The sequence below is a fragment of the Taudactylus pleione genome, unplaced genomic scaffold (genome assembly GCF_031769625.1).
Source record: "Taudactylus pleione unplaced genomic scaffold, aTauple2 ptg000619l, whole genome shotgun sequence".
NCBI lineage: Eukaryota > Metazoa > Chordata > Amphibia > Anura > Myobatrachidae > Taudactylus > Taudactylus pleione.
In genome coordinates this window covers 4,961,321-4,982,156 of record NW_028285021.1, presented here as the reverse complement: position 1 = coordinate 4,982,156, position 20,836 = coordinate 4,961,321, and the positions used below count along the sequence as shown (strand labels likewise).

General features: G+C 44.4%; 1 protein-coding gene across 4 annotated transcripts in view; it reads left to right on the top strand.

Moving 5' to 3' along the window:
• Positions 1–20,836, top strand: part of LOC148479670 (serine/threonine-protein kinase BRSK2) — a 179,293-nt gene that overhangs the window by 137,427 nt on the left and 21,030 nt on the right. For 3 of the 4 annotated variants that reach the window (XM_088454562.1, XM_088454561.1, XM_088454560.1), the window contains exons 10-17: positions 697–861; positions 3,143–3,243; positions 3,512–3,662; positions 5,569–5,629; positions 12,020–12,539; positions 14,563–14,611; positions 15,001–15,124; positions 15,922–16,102. In XM_088454562.1, coding sequence (XP_088310688.1) covers positions 697–861; positions 3,143–3,243; positions 3,512–3,662; positions 5,569–5,629; positions 12,020–12,539; positions 14,563–14,611; positions 15,001–15,124; positions 15,922–16,102 — 1,352 coding nt within the window. The remainder of the gene's footprint in view (positions 1–696; positions 862–3,142; positions 3,244–3,511; positions 3,663–5,568; positions 5,630–12,019; positions 12,540–14,562; positions 14,612–15,000; positions 15,125–15,921; positions 16,103–20,836) is intronic. The other variant, XM_088454563.1, reaches the window with a different exon arrangement.

The window sequence follows — 20,836 nt, the reverse complement described above, 5'->3', positions numbered from 1 at the left end:
GAGGCAGAGCTTGGTGACAAATATAAAATGAGGTATATGGGCTACAAAACTCCAAAAGCAGAATAGAGAATGAATGTAAGAGGCATTAGTAGTAGATAGTGGGAGGTTATAATGGAACTTTAAATGTTACTGGCAAAACCTTACCTCACCTGTGTACATTTCTGGATGCCTCATCTCCACAAAGACATTGATATAGTAGAGAAATCAGGATGACTTTAAGGGCTGGAGCATGGAGGGTATTGATAGAGATGAGATGAAACATTCAAAAATATTTGAAAAATATGAATATAGTTCATAGGAACCAATTAAAACCATACTTGCCTACTCTCCCAATACATCCAGGGACTCCAGAATTCTGGGAAGTCCCCACGGACCCAGGAAGAGTACATTGCTCTCCTGCATACCATCTAGTTCTTATTGTAATAGGCAGGACAGGGGTGTATGATGACATGATTCCAAGGCATGCAGGGGTGGGGGCTATTGTTGTGATGCACCATGTCCCTCACAGTTACCACTTTCATCTCCCCTCCTGCACCGCTCCAGGAGCGGAATATGGGAACATTGGCAAGTATAAATAAGTCTAATACAAAAAGAAACTGAAACACACACACAGACAAAAGGCAGACAATATGGAGCTACAGGTTCTTATCTACTATACATGCTTCATGTACAAATATATATGTTGTTTTCTCACAGTGGGGGTAAGAATGAACCGGAGCCAGAACAGGCTGCCCCTAGGAAGGTACAGATGGGGTCTTTGCCATCGCTGGAGGATGTGGACCCCGATGTATTAGACAGTATGCACTCCCTAGGATGCTTTCGAGACCGAAACAAATTACTGCAGGACCTGTTGTCTGAAGAGTAAGAGTCACAATAACTACAGTCATTGCAAATATGGAGATAGTAAAGGTCTTTTACATACGTTCCAAACTTTGTGTCAGTGTGTCTTGTTTATCTACTTAGGCCTATATTCCAAAAAGCTACTTTTAGGTGCTTTGGGGCAAGCTATAAATTTGCATGGTGGAAAGAATGAAAAGGTCAGGATGCAGACCAGCTGACGATCTGGATTGCCCCTGCATTCATCTTACTGTCTCCACTAAAATTCTACTCATATACAGTATAAATGGCCATAGCTGCTACTGGACAAAAACATACTTTAGGTAGTATAGGACAACTCCTGACACCAGCTACCCTTGAGCGCCAATAAAAAAATTCTACTTGAAAGGAACTGTACATATTCCCTGTCCATCCCTTAAACAACAATGAACTATTATGTCATCTTATTTTTACATGTGTACTCAATTTGAGGGGCATTCACGTACATTCACGCGTATTTAGAAACAAAAGTCAAAATTTTTAATCGCATGTCATCAAAAGCTAGAAGAAATATGCCCCTTTCCCTGTAGGGGGCACTGTGTTTATGCACGCACCCATGATCTTCCTGGTGAAACAAGACATGGCCCTATTTACTACAATCCGCATTTGTAATGCAGATTGTAGTGTGATATTACCGACTGAATTCGCATTGTGAATTCAGGCAATATAACAGGGATTTACTACAAATCCCTTGCAGGGACAGAGCTTGTGAGAAAGCTCTTTCCCAGTGAATCCCATCCGCACACTAGTCACTGTATTTTCGCAAAAAAATATCGTGACTAGTGCCCCGCGCATGCGCCGACCAGCCGCCGCTGCTACCCCCCTGCGCTAAGCCACGCCCCTGTCATTAAGCCCAACCCCCCGCAATCGCGGACACCTCCGTGACCCCCCTTTGGGCTCTATTTATTAACATTAATAAATAGCAATGTGAATTCAGGGTCTCATTCAGACCCGCTCGCGAGCGCAGGACGCTCGCAAGCGGGTCGATGGTACCCAAATGCGCATGCGCACGACGGAGCTCCGTCGAGCGCATGCGCGAGACCCGGATAGCAACAGCCAAGCTGTCGCTCCAGGTCTCGCACCAAAGGGAGCGTGCTGTCGATGGTGAGTGACAGCACGCCCCCTTTGGTGGGCATGCCGGGGGCGGTGCTGCCAGACGGACGGTCCAAAAGGCCGCTCCAAATTTAAATAGGACGGCCCTGATTCAGAGCGAGCGCTCTGGTCAGAGCATCCGGCGCTGAATCAGGGCCTCAGTCGGTAATATCACACTACAATCTGCATTACAAATGCGGATTGTAGTAACTAGAGCCCAAAGAGAGAAGTGAGCTGGTTTTGCACATTTGTAAATTACCCTTCCTGGCCCTTGGTGACAGACCCTACAGGACCCTACACGTTGCCCAATTTTTAATATAGAGCAATATTTCCCAAACTCATTCCTCAGGGAGCACTAACAGTGCATGTTTTCCAGGTCTCCTCACAGAATTGCAAGTGAAATAATTTGCTCCACCTATGGATCTTTTAAAATGTGTCAGCCAGTAATGACTACACCTGTGCACCAAGTAGGAAAAATGGAAACCATGCACTGTTAGTGCTTCCTGAGGAATGAGTTTGCAAAGCGATCTGGGTGCGATATTAGTTCACCTGATCACATTGCAGGATGCGATCATAGCACTGGGATTGAAAGGAACCCGTCCCTGTGATGTGCTGTGAGTGAAGTGACCGCGTTAGCAGTCTCTTCACTCCTGTGCCGGGTTTCCAGTGCAAGCGTTGCGGCCATTGTCGGGGGAGGGTTGCTATGGACACGATGTGTAGCCCATAGGCGACAGTGAGCTACCGCCATCTGAAGATGGATCAATCTCCGGAATGCATCGTATCACTTCGAAAACCTATGAGAGTTGCGGCTGTTGACGGGAATGGAGAGATCGCAGCAGGTATCGAAGATATCTGCTGCAGTCCCTCTGTCATACATTTGGGGGATACTAAATATTTGTGGTTACCTCCAAAATATGTTTTCGGGGAATAAGACGCAAATATTTATTGACAAATGGACCCCATAGAGTAATAAAATATTTTTGGCTAGTGACAAGTAACAAAAGTCAGCACCACAAAGAGAAAATGTAATAAGAGGGAAATAAGGGAAATAATATAGGGAAATAAGGATTTATAGAGATAGGAGGAGTTATATGGATAAAGGGCAACAGGAGACGCTGACGAGGCACTGTGACAATTTGGCTAAGATTAAGACCCCCTTCTTTCTTATATTCAGGGAAAACCAGGAGAAGATGATCTATTTCTTGTTACTAGACCGGAAGGAGAGATATCCTAGCCAAGAAGATGAAGATCTTCCTCCAAGGGTGGTGGATATTGGTAAAGCACTTCTATTCCATAGTACAGAGTTTCCCAAACTTGGTCCTCAAGGCACCCCAACAGTTCAGGTGTTAGAGATATTCATGGTTGAGCGCAGGTGTTTAAATCAAATTGACTGGGGTACTACTTAGGCCACCTGTGGTCAAGCATGGAAATCCTTAAAACCTGGACTGTTAGGGTGCCTTGAGGACTGAGTTTGGGAACCTCTACCATAGTAGTTACATTCTTTCCCTTGGGTCCTGGTGGTCATTGTAATGTTCTCTCACAGACCCCCCTAGAAAACGGGTGGACTCCCCTATGCTGACCCGTCATGGGAAGAGAAGGCCAGAGAGAAAATCGATGGAGGTACTGAGTGGAACAGATGGTGGGTCACCAGTGCCAGCTCGCAGAGCTATTGAGATGGCACAGCATGGGCAAAGGTAAGTGACATTTGATTTCCCTTTTACGGAAAACTTAGGCTGATATAAAAATCGTTTTAGACATTTTCTGTTTACATGGATATTCATGCCCGAATTTGGGGAATGACGAGTATAGTATGATTAGTATAGCAGTAAGAGTGAGCTCAAATATAATGGTGAATTTAATAAAACAAAATAATGCATAAAAAGTTATAAAACAATACACATTAAAGCATCAATAAAACTCTCAGAAGAACATATGTAAATTATGTGGTTACAATAAAAATACATACTTATCCATGGATAAATTCGTAAAAAATATAGCCGGCTGATATTTAAAAACCTTTGGGATTTAAATACTTCCAAGCAGTTTGTAGGGCTGTGAGAGATCGCAGCTGCAATGGCAATCTCTGCACCAGGGCCTAGATCCTAAATTGCTAAGGGCCTCAGGAGCTCATTCAGACCTGCTCACTAAAATACAAACGTTCGCTGCTGCCGATGGTATGCAGTGTATATGCAATGTGTATGCAGTGCCTGCGCTAGGTGTCTTTGCGCCCAGTGCTATTCCGTGTTTCCCCTCCGCCTGCTCCTTCCATGTGTCCTTCCCCTCACCTTATAATAATACCTGCAATAGATGGGTGGAGGGTGGGGATTATGTCCGGCCGGACCCAGGAGCCGGTCCTTTCTGTATACATTGTGCGCGTGCATCGCAGTGCGCATGTGCATACCTTAGCGAAAGTTCACAATGCATTCGCTCACTGCGCATAGACAGCCCAGCAGAGTGAGTGACAGGGGAAGCCGTTTGTAGGTGGTAACAGGGGCTGGCCAATAAAAACGGGTGAGTGGAGGTGCAAAAGCAGGCGTACCTGAGCATCTCAACGGCGTTTTAGAGGTGTGCATAGTTATAAGACAGCGTCATAGTACACGTCACCTGGCTTGTTTTTACACTGAAGTGCTCGCAGTGCTTGCGGCAGGGTATGGTCAACCTCAAGCGCTGTGAACGCATCCGATGTTACCCGATGTACCGACTTCCTGGACATGACGTGCACAAGTGGGCGTCTTAAGACAGGCTGGTGGGTGTCTGCATACACTATGTGATCGCTCTCTAAGAAATAATGGGCGTGCTAATGCATTGCTGTGCGATTGCACTGCCTACGCAATTTGCATACATATCGTGCGAGTGGCTCTGAAATAGCTCCTCAATCCATAGTGCTCTGTTGGTGGGGGCCAGACATTTCTTAGTACTGGGCAGTTTAAAAACACAGTCTGGCCCCCAGATTCACGTAATGGAGGTCCTATTTGTTACATAGGGGGTGGGTTGTATTAATATGTAATTACTGGTACAATACAGATCACTGTATACATAATACCTAGCAGCAAGAGGCTGCAGGCTGCATTGATAACAAACCTAGGGCCTGATTCAGACCCGGTCGCGAGCGCTGAGCACTCGCAAGCGGGTTGATGTTGCCCAAGTGCGCATGCGCACGACGGAGCCAGACGGAGGCGTTCCCACTAGTGATGTCAATGGGAGTGCTTTTGGCTGTGATAGAGCCAAAAGCACTCCAGGGCTTGTGGCAGACGAGACCCTACCTTAGGGTCTCGTCGCAAGCCCGATGGTCGCGATGGTCTGGACCATCGCGACCATCATTTTGGCCGCTCGCTATAGCCGCTCCAAAAAGTAAGAGGGACGGCCCTGATTTAGAGCGAGCACTCTGTCAGAGCGTCCGGCCCTCTGAATCAGGGCCCTAGAGAGGATCCAATGAATTTTGAAGAGCTTGTTTGAATCACAGGTGTTTGAATCTCATTTATGAAGAAAGTAATGGCAGTCGCCAGTCTCCAGCTCTTTTCTGCAGGAAACAGTTTTGCATGTTAAAGTAATATGAACATATTTACTTAGTAAAAAAATAAAATGTGTTCTGCCTTCCAGGTCGCGATCTATCAGCGGTGCTTCATCAGGACTTTCCACCAGTCCTATCAGTAGTCCCAGGGTGAGTGATCTCTCTGCTCCTTTAGCCCATTTCCTAATTATTGCACCCCACCTCCCACTATTGCCTCTTTGTTAGTAACTGAGCATTATGGGTCTATCTATAATTTTCCCTTCATGTAACGTGCATTATATCATAGTTACGTTCTGATGACAGGAGGCATTATTTTGTTTACCTGTGCTTGTGTTAGTCTGCCTTATTAGTACATTTAATGTTTCTATGTATGTAAGCAAATGTATCTATTTTCTATATATAGTATACACACACACACACACAGATGCTGTGCAGTTATCATCGTTATACATAATACAACTTGTTTTAAAACTGACGCGTTGTGCATCTAAAACAAGAGTTGTGTGAACAAAGGGGAAAATTTACTAAGAATCTTGTTTGATTGAGTTTTGTCATTTTGAAACTCGATTTGACTTGCTGAAACTAGGATGATTTTTAGGTTCTGAAACACTCAAATTTACCAAGAATCGTATTTTGCTGAGTGTGTTTTCCGATGGTGTATCTGATTGAGATTTCTCACCCGAGTTTGCAGTGTCTGACCACAGCCAAACACTCCCGAACAAGCAGCCGGCATATATCAGTGAGATATGTGAAGGCTGCTTCTGTCTTTTTAATGTCAAAAAAAGGGTTAATTTAACAAAAAAAAAAAATTACGAACCCCCCCCCCCCTCTACCCCACAAAAAAAAGCATAACCAGGCCCAGGCTGCCCAGGTTCTGGTTCCCAAAAATACTGGGAAAAAACGAGTAGGGCACCCCCCGTATTTTAGGAACCAGCACTGGGCTGCTGAGCCAGTCCTGGATTTAAATATAGGGGGGAAAAAACATTCCGTCTGTCCCCCTATTTTTAAAACTAGCACCGGACTCAAATCCAGCCGAGGTGTAATGCCACAGCCAGGGGACCCTTTTTACAAGTGCCAGCAGGCGGCCGGCACCCATACCCCCACTGTCAAAAAAGAAACCACAAGACACACACCGTAGTAAGTAAAGTTTTATTACATACCTACCACATTCACACATACTTACCTGATGCCAGATGTTCTGTCCCCTTCTCCAGTAGAAATCCATGGGTGTGCCTATTAAAAAAAACCCTATACTCACCTAAGTCCTTGCGCTGGTCTCCGTAGCATCCAGGGGTCTTCTCAAAATAACAAAACTACACCCGGACCGGAATGGACTGTAGCGATGTATATGTTACCACATACATCGCTACCTACCCAGCTAATGACTGGAGACCCCACGTGGAAGTTGCCAGTAGCCGGAGCCGACAGCCAATCAGCAGCCGTTAACTGTAGAGCGGGCGCTGATTGGCTGGCAGCTCTGGCTACTGACAGTTTCCATGTGGGGTCTCCAGTCATTAGCCGGGTAGCAATGTATGTGGCAACACACACATCGCTAATGTACGAACTGGTCCGGGTGTAGTTTTGTTATTTTGAGAAGACCCCTTGATGCTACATAGACCAGCGCAAGGACTTAGGTGAATATAGGATTTTTTTTTTAACAGGTACACTGTTTACTTACTATGGTGTGTGTGTGTCTTGTGGGCAGGCACACTGGCACCTATAGTTCCACTGTAAAATACAATAGTTTAATTCTATTATCAACACTATTACCCCTGTGCCGCCCAGGGGTGCAGGGAAGAGCCCCGGGCTTCAGCTTAAGTTTGGGATGCTCAGGAGAAGGGGGACCTCCAGGTTGGGGTGATAATGCTTTGGCTGGGGAGACCCCCTGAAACGGCCCCCTGGCTGTGGCATTACACCCTGGCAGGATCTGAGTCCGGAGCTGGTTTTAAAAATAGGGGGAACACTACGCAATTTTTTCCCCCCTATTTTTAAAACCAGGACTGGCTCAGCAGCCCAGTGCTGGTTCCTAAAATACAAGGGAACCCTACTTGTTTTTTTTCCCTGTATTTTTAGGAACCAGGACTGGCTGAGCAGCCTGGAGCTGGTTATGCTTTTATGGGGGAGAACCCAACGTCATTTGAAAAAAAAATTAACCCTTAAAACAATATATAGATGCAGAAAAATACACAGATCACACTGATCTGTGCATTTTTCAGCAAAACACGCACCTCAGGAGGTGGTCTATTTGAAACTTCTATTTAGGTCAGAGTTTGCTACAATTACATCCGTGATTGTAAACACTATTCTTGGTAAATTCCGGAGTTGTATACTTTTCAGTGAAAGTACTTTCGAGTTTGGCCAATGGTGTATTTAAGCGTGTTTGCAATCTCACCCGAGTTTTTCAGTGTAAATAGAGAAATTTCTCCCAAACTCACCCGAGTTTGTCTTTAGTAAATTTATGAGTTGAAAAAAATGCCTAGACTCACCCGAGATTGCAATCTCGCCCAAACACGATTCTTAGTAAATTTACCCCAAAGACTCAATTTCTTAAGATAAAAGATGCAATCATTTTATGAAAATAATTATATAAAAAAGCTCACAAGAAACTGGAAAATACAGAGACACTGGACATATTTGTTGTGAGCATATCTGACACAAAATTCATGATAGCTCAGTACTTCAAACTGCATGTGCACCTAGGTGTGTGTGTGTCTGTGTGTATGTGTATACATTAAATACGCACATCACATGGATGATACAGAAACTGGATAATGTGAACACTAGCCAGGCACCTTTAGTCATGAATCTGCACTGTGCATGCATCGAAAATGGGTGCAGGCGATGCAAAGTCTTACACATTTCAATCACATCTACATTTATGATCGTTGAAGGAGCTTAACTGGGTAATAACGGGGAGTTCTCACGTAGGCTGTATTCAGTGAGGGTGTGTACACGCAAATGTGGGCTATGCAGATATGGAAGTAAGACATAATGCACCTGTTTGGAGGTGTATCTTTTGTATCTAGTATCGGGCAGGTGCAACTGATGACTTATCAGTGTGCAAACCAGGAACAGGTGTGCCGAGAGGGGAGGGAGTAGGTACTAATTACCCGCCCAGGCTTGGTAGAGGAGCCTGGTGTGGCCACACCTCCTTACAATAGGCCACTCCCCTCTAAAGTACCTGGGCCAGCAAAGTCTCTATGGCCCTGACAGGCACATATGCTGCATATGGGTGAATATACACGGGTTAAATCGATGTATGAAGCAGTGAAAACACTGGAGAAGTCAGCCAGTAGAGAAGTTACCCATGGCAACCAATCAGATTCTACCTATGATTTTATGGCATGTACTTGATATATGCAACCTCATAGCTGATTGGTTGCCATGGGCAACTTCTCCAGTCTTTTCACTGCTTCATACATCTACTGTACCCACACAATTTTCTGAGTGAGTTTCTTTTGTGCAATGAATGCCCAATTTTACATACAGCTCTAAATCAGGCCCTTGAGTTTTGAGGGCATATAATGGGGCACATTTGGGTTAGATGTAAGCTACAGTGGTGGTGGTCTAGTTCCACTAGTGAGGTAATAAGAGGATAAAATACGAACCCCTAATGACATTTATGCACCCTTTAGGCTGGTACTCTGCCAAGGTGGCCTCTTGGTTTCTTAGTCACACTCTTCATCAAAATCCACTTGTATATTGGACCCAAAACCATTGGATCTGCCAGATCTTGTAGCAATCAGATTTGATTGGGCAGGTCACAAAGTTTGGTGTGGGCTGTCATCAACCAAACAGAATAGATGTACATGTTTGTCTCTTGGATTAGAGTGTATCGGTAATATCATGCATTGTGTACAGGACAGATATTTACCATTTGTGAAATATACAGTATATATATATATATTATATATATATATATTACAGACAGAGAGAAAGGGCATTTTAAAGTGTAGAGTAGTATAGTTGCAAGTGACACAAAACACTTTGATAAGAACGCACTCCCCAGTGTAAGATATATGGATGTAAGAAGTCCCCCCAGAGACCTGACTTGTATAAAGCTTTAGGCCCACAGCCTTCTCTTGCTGTATACAGTCATGGACCTCCTCAGTTACTCCTGATATTCTCCTGATTTGCAGTAGGTGATGCATTATTCTCACATATCTAATATTATTTTAGGGTGCCTGGTTAGACTAACAGTTTCTGGATAATGTTAACCGTATCCATGTTTCTTGGTTAATCTATATATTTTTTTAAATTAAGCTATATGTAATTATTATGCAGTTATGCACATGCTTCCATATATTTTTTTAACATATTAAATGTGCACTGATGCATAAATTCAGCAATCCTTCCTACTTTTTTCTCCAGAAAAGTTAGACTCCAACCTGCAGAGGTTACCTTTGTCTAGCATGCAGTGTGCACAAGGGGCATGTTTAGGGCTGTTCCTCGATGTGCAGGACAGGACACACATTCCTGCTCCACACCAGCTGGGCACTAGCTCAGAGATGGTGAAGGCTGGGTCTCATCCTATCCTTTGAATAGGCTGCAATTTGTGCCTTTCAGTTGCATTCCTGTGGTGGTCATTCTTATCAATTAATTTAATCCATTGATCAGGCTAAAAACCAAGCAGTATTTTAATAGAGAGGCAGAAAAATTTAATTCAATGAAAGAGGTGGTTCTAAAGAGGTAGTTTTGCACAGTGTGCCTCTGAGTCAGATACCGTGGCGCACATCTATTTTGCAGGCACAGAGAGGGAGGTAGGGTTTTATCTTGAAGTGCGTCAGACAGCCCATTGAGACAAAAGAAGGCATTTCCATAGTAAGGTGGTACTGTAATAACAAACCGCACTCTGAGCCTGATTCTGACCCGCTCGCGAGCGGGTCGATGGTGCCCAAGTGCGCATGCGCACGACGGAAGCGGCTCCATCGTGCGCATGCGCGAGGCCCGAATAACGACGGCCAAGCCGTCGTTATGTGTCTCGCACCAAAGGGGGCGTGCTGTCGATGTTGATTGACTGCACGCCTCCTTTGGTGGGCGTGCCGGGGGCGTGGCTGCCCAGACGGAGGCGTTCCCATGGGAATGCCTACAGTCTGGAGCCGGCCCCACTGACATCTCTAGTGATGTCAGTGGGAGTGCTTTTGGCTCTGATAGAGCCAAAAGCACTCCTGGGCTTGCGGCAGCGAGACCCTACCGCAGGGTCTCGTCGCAAGCCCGATGGTCGCGATGGTCTTCACCATCGCGACCATCATTTTGGCCGCTCGCTATAGCTGTGGGTGATCACTCACAGCTATGCGAGCGGCCAGGAGGCCGCTCCAAAAAGGAGCACAGACGGCCCTGATTCAGAGCGAGCGCTCTGTCAGAGCGCCCGGCTCTGAATCAGGGCCTCTGTGAAAGAGAAGCTTCAAGGTAGTATTTTTTCACCTTTCTCCCAAAAGCTTGAAAAGTCATAGAATTGGCTGTAATCCTAAAACCAATTTATTAAGAAACTGGTATAGTCCTTTAGCTTATCTCTATTAGCAGGGTATTGCAAACTTACTTCCCAATGCATACCTCCCGAACTCCCCGATTTAGGCGGCATTGTCAGGATTTGTGGGAACTGTATTGCTGTCCCTCCTACTAGTACCGAAACTGAACAGAGTTTCACCACCAATTGAAGGGTAGGGGAAGAGACAGGAGTTGCCAGTGGCCTAGTGCCTCAGAAGCTCTAGGCACACCCCTGGGAGAGGCGTCATGCTCCAATGTTTCCCAACAATGGCCAAGTAGAGTGTGCCCATGCCCTCTTTTCACCAGCAGCCTTGGTTCAGTATGAAAAAAGCTTCATGCGTATTTGTGAATGATTTTAGGCCCGTCTTTTAACCTCCATTACCCAGTGTATACAATTCAGGTGCAATAGGGCATATTGTTCCCTGTGCACAGTACCACACTGAGAACTTGGTAGAAAGGTTTGCTGAATTACCCCTTTTCTGTGAAGATGCCATAACAACTTGGGCAGACTTAAGTGTCTGAATGCTTTTCCATAGCTGCTGGACAGCTCTCTCGCTGTGGCTGGTTTTGGGGTGCTGCCTCTAACATGCATGTCTTTTTCTTTTTTTTTCATTCTTGCGTCCTCTTTGTTGGCTGCTGCCATTCCTTCCATCTGACCCTATGCACCCCTAATTGACAACGCCGTTACCCTTCCTCCTTCCATGGCTGCTTTGCTGATATATATGTGTTTGTGACATGTTACCTTTCATCCTGTGTCTGCATGTCGGGACCTCTCTTGTCTTCCTTCACCCTGTATCTTGTTCAAATGATGAAACTATTCCCTCCCTCTCTTTATTTCTCATTAAACGGCTTTAATCATCTATCAATTATTCTGCTTTCTTAATGTCTGTCTCTTTATCGTGTTGCAAATTCCTTTACTTGCTGTCTGTCCTTCGTTCTTATTTATGTGCCTATATATATTCATTTTCCACTTTCACAATCTTTTGGGTTCTCCGTTATCCTTCTTTTCTGTGTCTGTCTCCCTTGCCTTCCTTACTACTTTTTCTCTCACAGCCTATAAGGAGGTTTTTTGCCCTAACCCAGCCCCCTACCCCATCTTCTTCTCCTCACCCAACACCTACTAGCTCTGATTCTTCAGTGCATAACGATTGCCCTCTAGTTCATCCCAAAACCCACACCTTCCCACCCAAGCCCAGAACATCTGAGAAGCCCCTTCAGACTACCAGATCCAACCCTCTTCCTGCTACCAGTTCCTCCAATGTACCCTCACGGGCTCCAAACTCTCCCGCTGGGCATAATGCTTGCCGAACAGCAACCAAATTGCCCGCCTCTGATCTGGCCCCCAAATCTGTACCCCTTATACAGGTTACCCCTCATCCGTCACCCCGTGGCAGCCCCCTCCCTACTCCCAAGGGAACGCCTGTACACACGCCCAAGGAAAGTCCAGCGGGCACCCCTTCTCCCACCCCTCCGTCCAGCCCCAGCATTGGTGGGATGCCCTGGAGGACAAGGCTGAACTCTATCAAGAATAATTTCCTGGGGTCACCAAGATTCCACCGCCGCAAACTGCAAGGTAAGAGGGGTAAATAAGATGAGGAAAAGTGATGGGTGTATGGGTGGATAGAAATGATGGTTAAGATTATTATATGACAGTGAGAAAACTATTTAGAGGATTCCCGTCACCATCAGGTGACATCTAAACAGACAAACTCTTTATATACGTTATTGTTACATTGTCAGTTCAATGGTTCAGATCAAGTTTTGAATAAAAAACATAGGGGTCTATTTACTAAGCTGTGTTAGGAGACAGAGTGAAAAGTGATCTGGTGCCAGCCAATCAGCTCCCAACTGTCATTTTACAAACACAGCCTGTGAGATGACAGTTGGGAGCTGATTGGCTGGCACCAGATCACTTTTCACTGTCTCCTAACACAGCTTAGTAAATAGACCCCTTAATGTGGAAAGAAACTAAATGGTTCTCCACTGATTAGCTTAGAATAGAAAAAGTAAATAAAACAGATACACATGTATACATACGAAAGCAGTCAGTGTTATCACACAGAGAGCTATTTTATCTATAACCTCACTACTTAAAGATTTATTTGTGAATTAAATAGGTTATTATATTTGTTACATAGACATATAATATATCCACTTATAATATGGCTGTTGCTCAGCTGGAGCCTACTGGCGGTGATTTACCCCCACAGAGTGACTGGTGCTTTTATTAAGATAAGCAAATACAAAAAGAAAGAAATAACAGGCAAGAGACACTGCCTACATAAATGTATATATTCAATGGAGATAATCAAAATTAAGGCAATGCAAGCATGAGACCCAGTGTGTCTTGTTAAGATATAGATGTTGCAATAAAACAATATATTTATTCTAATAGCCTGTTAGTGCTAGTGTCCCTTATTAGTGGAGTGTGACTGGCAACAAAGAACTAGGGAGTAAATGAACTACATTTATAGCAATGTAATAATATGGCAATCCTCATGAGGGTTGTCCCTCAAACATATTCCATGAGTCCATAGTACAATATAACCAAGGAAGATATACCCACAGCCACAAACAAGCTGCACATGTAATACATTGGAGATCATTTGTGCTGATACCTCTTGTCTTGTCTTTAGAAATTATTGAGAAAGCAAAGTGACAATAAAGCTACTTAGAAATAATATGCAAGTTAATGATTGGTTGTGTTTTACTTTGCTTTCATATAAGTGTTTAGTTACACATATCCACAGACGTTTCTATGATCAGGTAACTCTATTTCTCTAAAGGGTTTGATCTGTCTGGGGAGGACGGTTGTAGAGGAATGAATGCTCACAAAGTCACCCTTATCTTCATATAGTGCAGCAACTAGGGCAAAAAGCAGTGCACTATATATGACTATTGTGTGACCATTTACTGGGGCTCCCTGGCATATGCTGGCAGTCACACAGGAGATGTCCAATGGGAGAAATGTATATAGCAGAGCTATAGGCCATTGGTCTGCTCCAAGTTCCTTCCTGTACTAGTCTGTTAGTTGAAATGTTATATGGTAATAAGCTACTGGCTGGTGTTATCCCTTGGAGCAATGGTAGTCTGCCCTGAAACTGGAACTGTAGGCCTCTTACCCACTGACCATAAAATACATGCATTTACTAGTGATTAAATGCTAATACAATGCACATAAAGAGATCTGACAGTGAAAACCATTGTTTCCAGTGTTCATTTTTGCATGTGCTCAGGTATGTCAGTGTGACCTCAAGTGACCTCCTACACACAATTAAATATGCTAGTTAGTGACTGTACATTCATAGTAGGCACTTGGTTTAAGACTTAATACAGATGTACTGAAAGAATATAAAGCCTCATAGCGGCAGATATTTTCTTTACAGATTGAAAGTTTCTCTCATAAAACATGGTATTATTTCATTGTTCAAAAAAGTGGTGCCCTGGAACAACTGCACATGGTATTTAATGAACCTGTGCATTTAGCTGGGTAATAGCACAACATTAACACATACATTGGGATCTAATTTCCCATTAATTTGATAAATAGGAATTATATTAAAAGTTATTATAATAAGTCCCTATGTTGTGTTTAGTTCCTACAGCTGATGAAATGAGCAACTTGACACCGGAATCCTCTCCAGAGTGAGTAGTGTGTATTCTCTGTACCCTTTACCACCTCCCAGTTACACCATTCATTATATTAGGTGCCAGTGGTGGGGCCTTACAGCCAAGGTGTCCATGAGCTTAGTCAGTGATCGCTTCCATGGTGCCACAGACTTTTCTTTTATGGGGTTGGTAATTATCAGTGAATTACTTAGTGGTTGAGACTATCGTTATATTGGATTAAATGATAAATTGGTGGATTTAGTGAAACATTGAACAAAATAGTCCTGAGGTACCTATAGGTTTTTGCAGGTTCTGAATTTAATAAGGAATCCATATATTTGGGTCACCGCATTTTGTTTCGGTCTTATATTAGCATATCATCTCTTTCTCATTGGCCTTCAATGTCTAATCTGCTTTCTCAACAGATTGGCCAAAAAGTCTTGGTTTGGTAACTTTCTCACTCTGGAGAAGGAGGATCAGATCTTCGTGGTCATTAAAGACAAGCCTTTAAGTTCCATTAAAGCTGATATAGTACAAGCCTTTCTCTCGGTAAGACCATCATCCTAATCTAAATTCAAGGCCCCATGTCCCAAAAATGTATAACATTTGATATAACACTAAATACAAACTAAAAAGATGCATTGTATTAGAATGATCCATAATGCAATGGTATGCAGTCGGGAAGCCTGCAGACCTAATCCTGACAGCCTGCTTCCCGACTGTCATATCCAGGTAAGGGTCTAAAGACAGGCATCGATATACCGACGCCTGTCATTAGACATTCGCCGGGAGCCCGACGCCCGGCATCCCAATCGAACGGACGCCGAGGCACGGATAGCTGCGGGGGTGAGGGTTAGGTTTAAGGTTCCCAGGGGGGACTTAGGGTTAGGCACCCCCCTGGGAGGTTAGGTTTAGGCTAGGGGAAGGGGGGGTTAGCGTTAGGCACCCCCAGGGGGATTTAGGGTTAGGCACCCCCCCTGGGGACTTAGGTTTAGGCGGCAGGGAAGGGGGGGTTAGGTTTAGGCACTTAGAGGGGGGATTAGGGTTAGGCGGTTAGGCACTGGGGGGAGAAGGTTAGGGTTAGGCACCCCTAAGGGAGCGTTAGGGGGTACAAATAGGTTAGTATATACTTACCTTTGACGATCGGGATTTCCTCCTCTGCTGGGATGCCGCTGTCGGGATTCCAACCGCTGACCTTGGGTCTGGCGGTAAACCATACCAATTCCAATGCAATGGTCCTTCATATTATATATATATATATACACGCTTTCTATGACTGTGGAGGCTTATCATTGTTTCCTAGCTATATACTGCACGTCTTCCAATGGGTTGCGTCTCTCCTGCAGATCCCAAGTCTCAGTCACAGTGTGATCTCACAGACCAGTTTCCGAGCGGAGTATAAGTCCACAGGGGGTCCATCTGTCTTCCAGAAGCCAGTGAAGTTTCAAGTGGACATTACATATACGGAAAGTGGGGAGAAGCAGAAGGATTGCGGGATATACTCAGTCACTTTTACTTTGCTATCAGGTATCATCATATATATATAACCGACTCCCTGTCTCTTTATACAGGTTCAAAATATATATATTCTTATGTCCTGTTTCTCTGGCTATAAACAAAGGGTCGGCACAGGTGGATATTGTAATTGGGAGATGGAACTACTTAGGATATAAGCACATAATAACATTAATGTCCAAAATTCTTGTACACAGTGAAATCACATCATTATAAAACTTTCTTATGCGATTATGGGGTATATGTAATAAGCCTTGCAGAGAGATAAAGTGGAGAGAGATAAAGTACAGACCAGCCAGTTCCTAACTGACAGGGCTGATTCAGGTTGGATCGGAATTGCAAAGCTGCACACAATTTCGTCATTGTAAATATGCAAATGCAGCAGGAGGTGATCAATCACAGCCAGCAGCGAAGCGATCATTGTACAACTCTGAATCACTCCCTAAGTTGCTAATAGTGTACTAAGGGGCTGAACGCAGATTCCCGATTATCAGGAATCCACGCGTGCGTAGGACCCATTCCGCGAGTGTGCAAAGGGGGCGTTTTAGCCCATGTTTTCCAGGAGTGGCAAAGCCAGGGACTAAGTTGACCGGCGCAGTTTCCTGGCCTCGCAAGCCGGCCAGTTTGAGTAAGCTGAAGCTTACTCAGTTAGCTGGTGGACTGGCCACCATCGCGACCGAATCCAGCTGGCGACCTCGGTCGGAGTGCTGGGATTGCAACTGCAGCAGGAGGTGTCATACACTATATATCTATAGCCTGCGTGCATACATCATATATCTATAGCCTGCGTGTATACATCATATATCTATAGCCTGTGTGCCTACATCATATCTATAGCCTGCGTGCATACATCATATCTATAGCCTGCGTGCATACATCATATATCTATAGCCTGCGTGCATACATCATATATCTATAGCCTGCATGCATACATCATATCTATAGCCTATGTGCATACATCATATATCTATAGCCTGTGTGCATACATCATATATCTATAGCCTGCGTGCATACATCATATATCTCTATAGCCTGCGTGCAGCTTTGCAATTCCATCCGATGCTGAATCAGCCCCCAAGTCCTGCGCTTAAGATTAGTACTATATTTTGTTGCAAAGGAAGTGGTATAAAGTAGCAGATTAATCATAACGAATCGTGATGCAAGACACTTGTATAGGACTTCTGTCTGTTCTATTTTTTTACCCAGATTATGTTAATTTTCCTGAATTTTGTGTTTTAATGCACTAATAGTGTACTAAGGGCCTCATTTAGCACAGATCACACACCTGCGTTAGCACGCACCCGCTAGCTGCTAAAATGTGCTAATAAATTCAATCGCACGGCAACCGCAGCACTATACCAAGACGCCCATCACTGTATAAAACCGCCCACTTCCCATGCCATGCATCTGCAAGTCAGCGAATACATCAGTAACATTGGAACCATACGCATTGTTGTGCTTGACCTAACCCTACCTCACAAACAACTAAACTTCCTGTAGCCATCTAGACCTCTGCCAGCATATACAAACAAAGGGGCTTAATTATGCATCCCCTGTAACAGCGTTTAAACGCACAGGCATGCCTGCGTTCCGCCAACCACACCTTCCTCTCCACACCCAAACGGTCACTTCATGTCAATCGCTATGCGATTGGACTGCGAGCTCACTGCGATCGCTTCCTGATCGCAGGACCAGTTTGCGCACTGCGATGCATGCGCAGAGAACAAGCATTGACTGACTACGTGCGAACGTAGCCGTTCTATCCAACCTGAATAAGGCCCTAAGTACTTAGGATTAGTATTCTTTTATTTTTTGCAAAGGTGTTGGTATAATATAGCAGATTAAGACATATATTTTAAGGAAAAGATGCATTCGCTGCAACAAACGTGGCATGATTTGAGGATCGGTGTATTTGAGGATCGGTGTATTTGAGGATCGGTGTATTTGAGGATCGGTGTATTTGAGGATCGGTGTATTTGAGGATCGGTGTAGGGGCTATAGTAACACTAGTCATACATACTGGCACTATCTGCTAGTTGCTCTGATTTTGTAGTGTGGGTGATCCTGAATATAGTGCCTGATAATAGTCTTATCCAAACTGATCACATTTGTTTTTGCATGTCTGTATACAGGGCCGGATTAAAGGCAGGGCGACAGGGGCGGTCATCCCGGAGCCCCCACACATAGGGGCCCCTACAAACTGTCCCCTCGCCACATGCCGCAGGTCAGGTCCAGCTAAAAAGGCTGGTTGCGATCTACTGGAAGCTCGCGGAGCTCCTGCATGTAGATCATGACCAACTTACTGGAAAGTAACTGGGAACGCTGGCCTCTGAATCCTCTGATCGCTTCAGAGACCAGCGTTCCCAGTGATGCATTGCGCGGGTGACGTCATGACGTCACCCGCGATGAGAGGAGCCTGTGCGCCTTTACTGGATCCAGTTACATCCAGCAGGCAGTGGACAGCAGGCAGCATCAGCGACGGCGGGACACGGGAGCCCTGACGGCGTGGAGTGAAGACCAGTAAGTCAGGGGTGTGGGAGCTAGTACTGGGGGCACTACTTTAGTGTGTACGACTACCCCCCTGTGCCCCCTGCATTGAAGAAGGGGCACAACTACAGGGGGCATTGGAGAAGAGGAACAACTACTGGGGGCATCGGAGAAGGGGCACAACTACAGGGATATTGAAGAAGAGACACAACTACAGGAGGCATTAGAGAAGGGGCACAACTACAGGGGCATTGAAGAAGAGGCACAATTACAGGGGGCATTGGAGATGGGGTACAACTACAGGGGCATTGAAGAGGCACAACTACAGGGGGCATTGGAGATGGGGCACAACTACTGGGGGAATTAGAGATGGGGCACAACTACAGGGAGCATTGCAGAAGGGGTACAACCACTGGGGGCATTGTAGAAGGGGCACAGCTACTATATATATATATATATATGCATGTGTGTATATATATATATATATATAATATATACAGTCAGGTCCATAAATATTGGGACATTGACAGAATTTTCAGATTTTGGCCTCTATTCACCACCACAATGGCTTTGAAATGAAACAAACAAGATGTGCTTTAACTGCAGACTTTCAGATTTAATTTGAGGGTAATTACATCCAAATCGGGTGAACGGTGCAGGAATTACAACAGTTTCAATATGTGCCTCCCACTTTTTAAGGGACCAAAAGTAATGGGACTATCAACTCAAAAGCTATTTCATGGACAGGTGTGAGCTATTCCCTCGTTATTTCATTATCAATTAAGCAGGTAAAAGGTCTGGAGTTGATTCTAGGTGTGACATTTGCATTTGGAATCAGTTGCTATCAACTCTCAATATGAGAGCCAAAGAGCTGTCACTATCAGTGAAGCAAGCCATCATTAGGCTGAAAAATCAAAACAAACCCATCAGAGAGATAGCAAAAACATTAGGTGTGGCCAAATCAACTGTTTGGAACAAAACATTCTTAAAAAGAAAGAACGCACCGGAGAGCTCAGCAACACCAAAAGACCCGGAAGACCACGGAAAACAACTGTGGTAGATGACAAAATAATTATTTCCCTGGTAAAGAAAAACCCCTTCACAACAGTTGGCCAAATCAAGAACACTCTACAGGAGGTAGATGTATATGTGTCAAAGTCAACAATCAAGAGAAGACTTCACAAGAGTGAATAAAGAGGGTTCACCACAAGATGCAAATCATTGGTGAGCCACAAAAACAGGAAGACCAGATTAGAGTTTGCCAAACAACATCTAAAAAAGCCATTACAGTTCTGGAACAACATCCTATGGACAGATGAGACAAAGATCAACTTGTACCAGAGTGATGGGAAGAGAAGAGAAGGAAAGGAACTGCTCATGATCCAAAACATACCACCTCATCAGTGAAGCATGGTGGTGGTAGTGTCATGGCGTGGGCATGTATGGCTGCCAATGGAACTGGTTCCCTTGTATTTATTGATGATGTGACTGCTGACAAAAGCAGCAGAATGAATTCTGAAGTGTTTCGGGCAATATTATATGCTCATATTCAGTCAAATACTTCAGAACTCATTGGACGGCGCTTCACAGTGCAGATGGACAATGACCCGAAGCATACTGCATAAGCAACCAAGGAGTTTTTTAAGGCTAAAAAGTGGACTGTTATGCAATGGCCAAGTCAATCCCCTGACCTGAATCCAATTGAGCATGCATTTCACTTGATAAAGACAAAACTGAAGGGAAAATGTCCCAAGAACAAGCAGGAACTAAAGACATTTGCAGTAGAGGCCTGGCAGAGCATCACCTGGGATGAAATCCAGCGTCTGGTGATGTCTATGCGTTCCAGACTTCAGGCTGTAATTGCCTGCAAAGTATTTGCAACAAAGTATTAAAAAGTGAAAGTTAGATTTAGGATTGTTTAGTTTGTCCCATTACTTTTGGCCCCTTAAAAAGTGGGAGGCACATATAGAAACCGTTGTAATTCCTACACCGTTCACCTGATTTGGATGTAATTACCCTCAAATTAAATCTGAAAGTCTGCAGTTAAAGCACATCTTGTTTGTTTCATTTCAAAGCCATTGTGGTGGTGAATAGAGGCCAAAATATGAAAATTCTGTCAATGTCCCAATATTTATGCACCTGACTGTATATATAGACTTTAATGGATAGAGGCCCCACAGAGCTTAATCCGGCCCTGTCTGTATATCTGACTGGCTACACTGACAAATTCCATGTGATGTCTGCAACTGAGCACCAAAC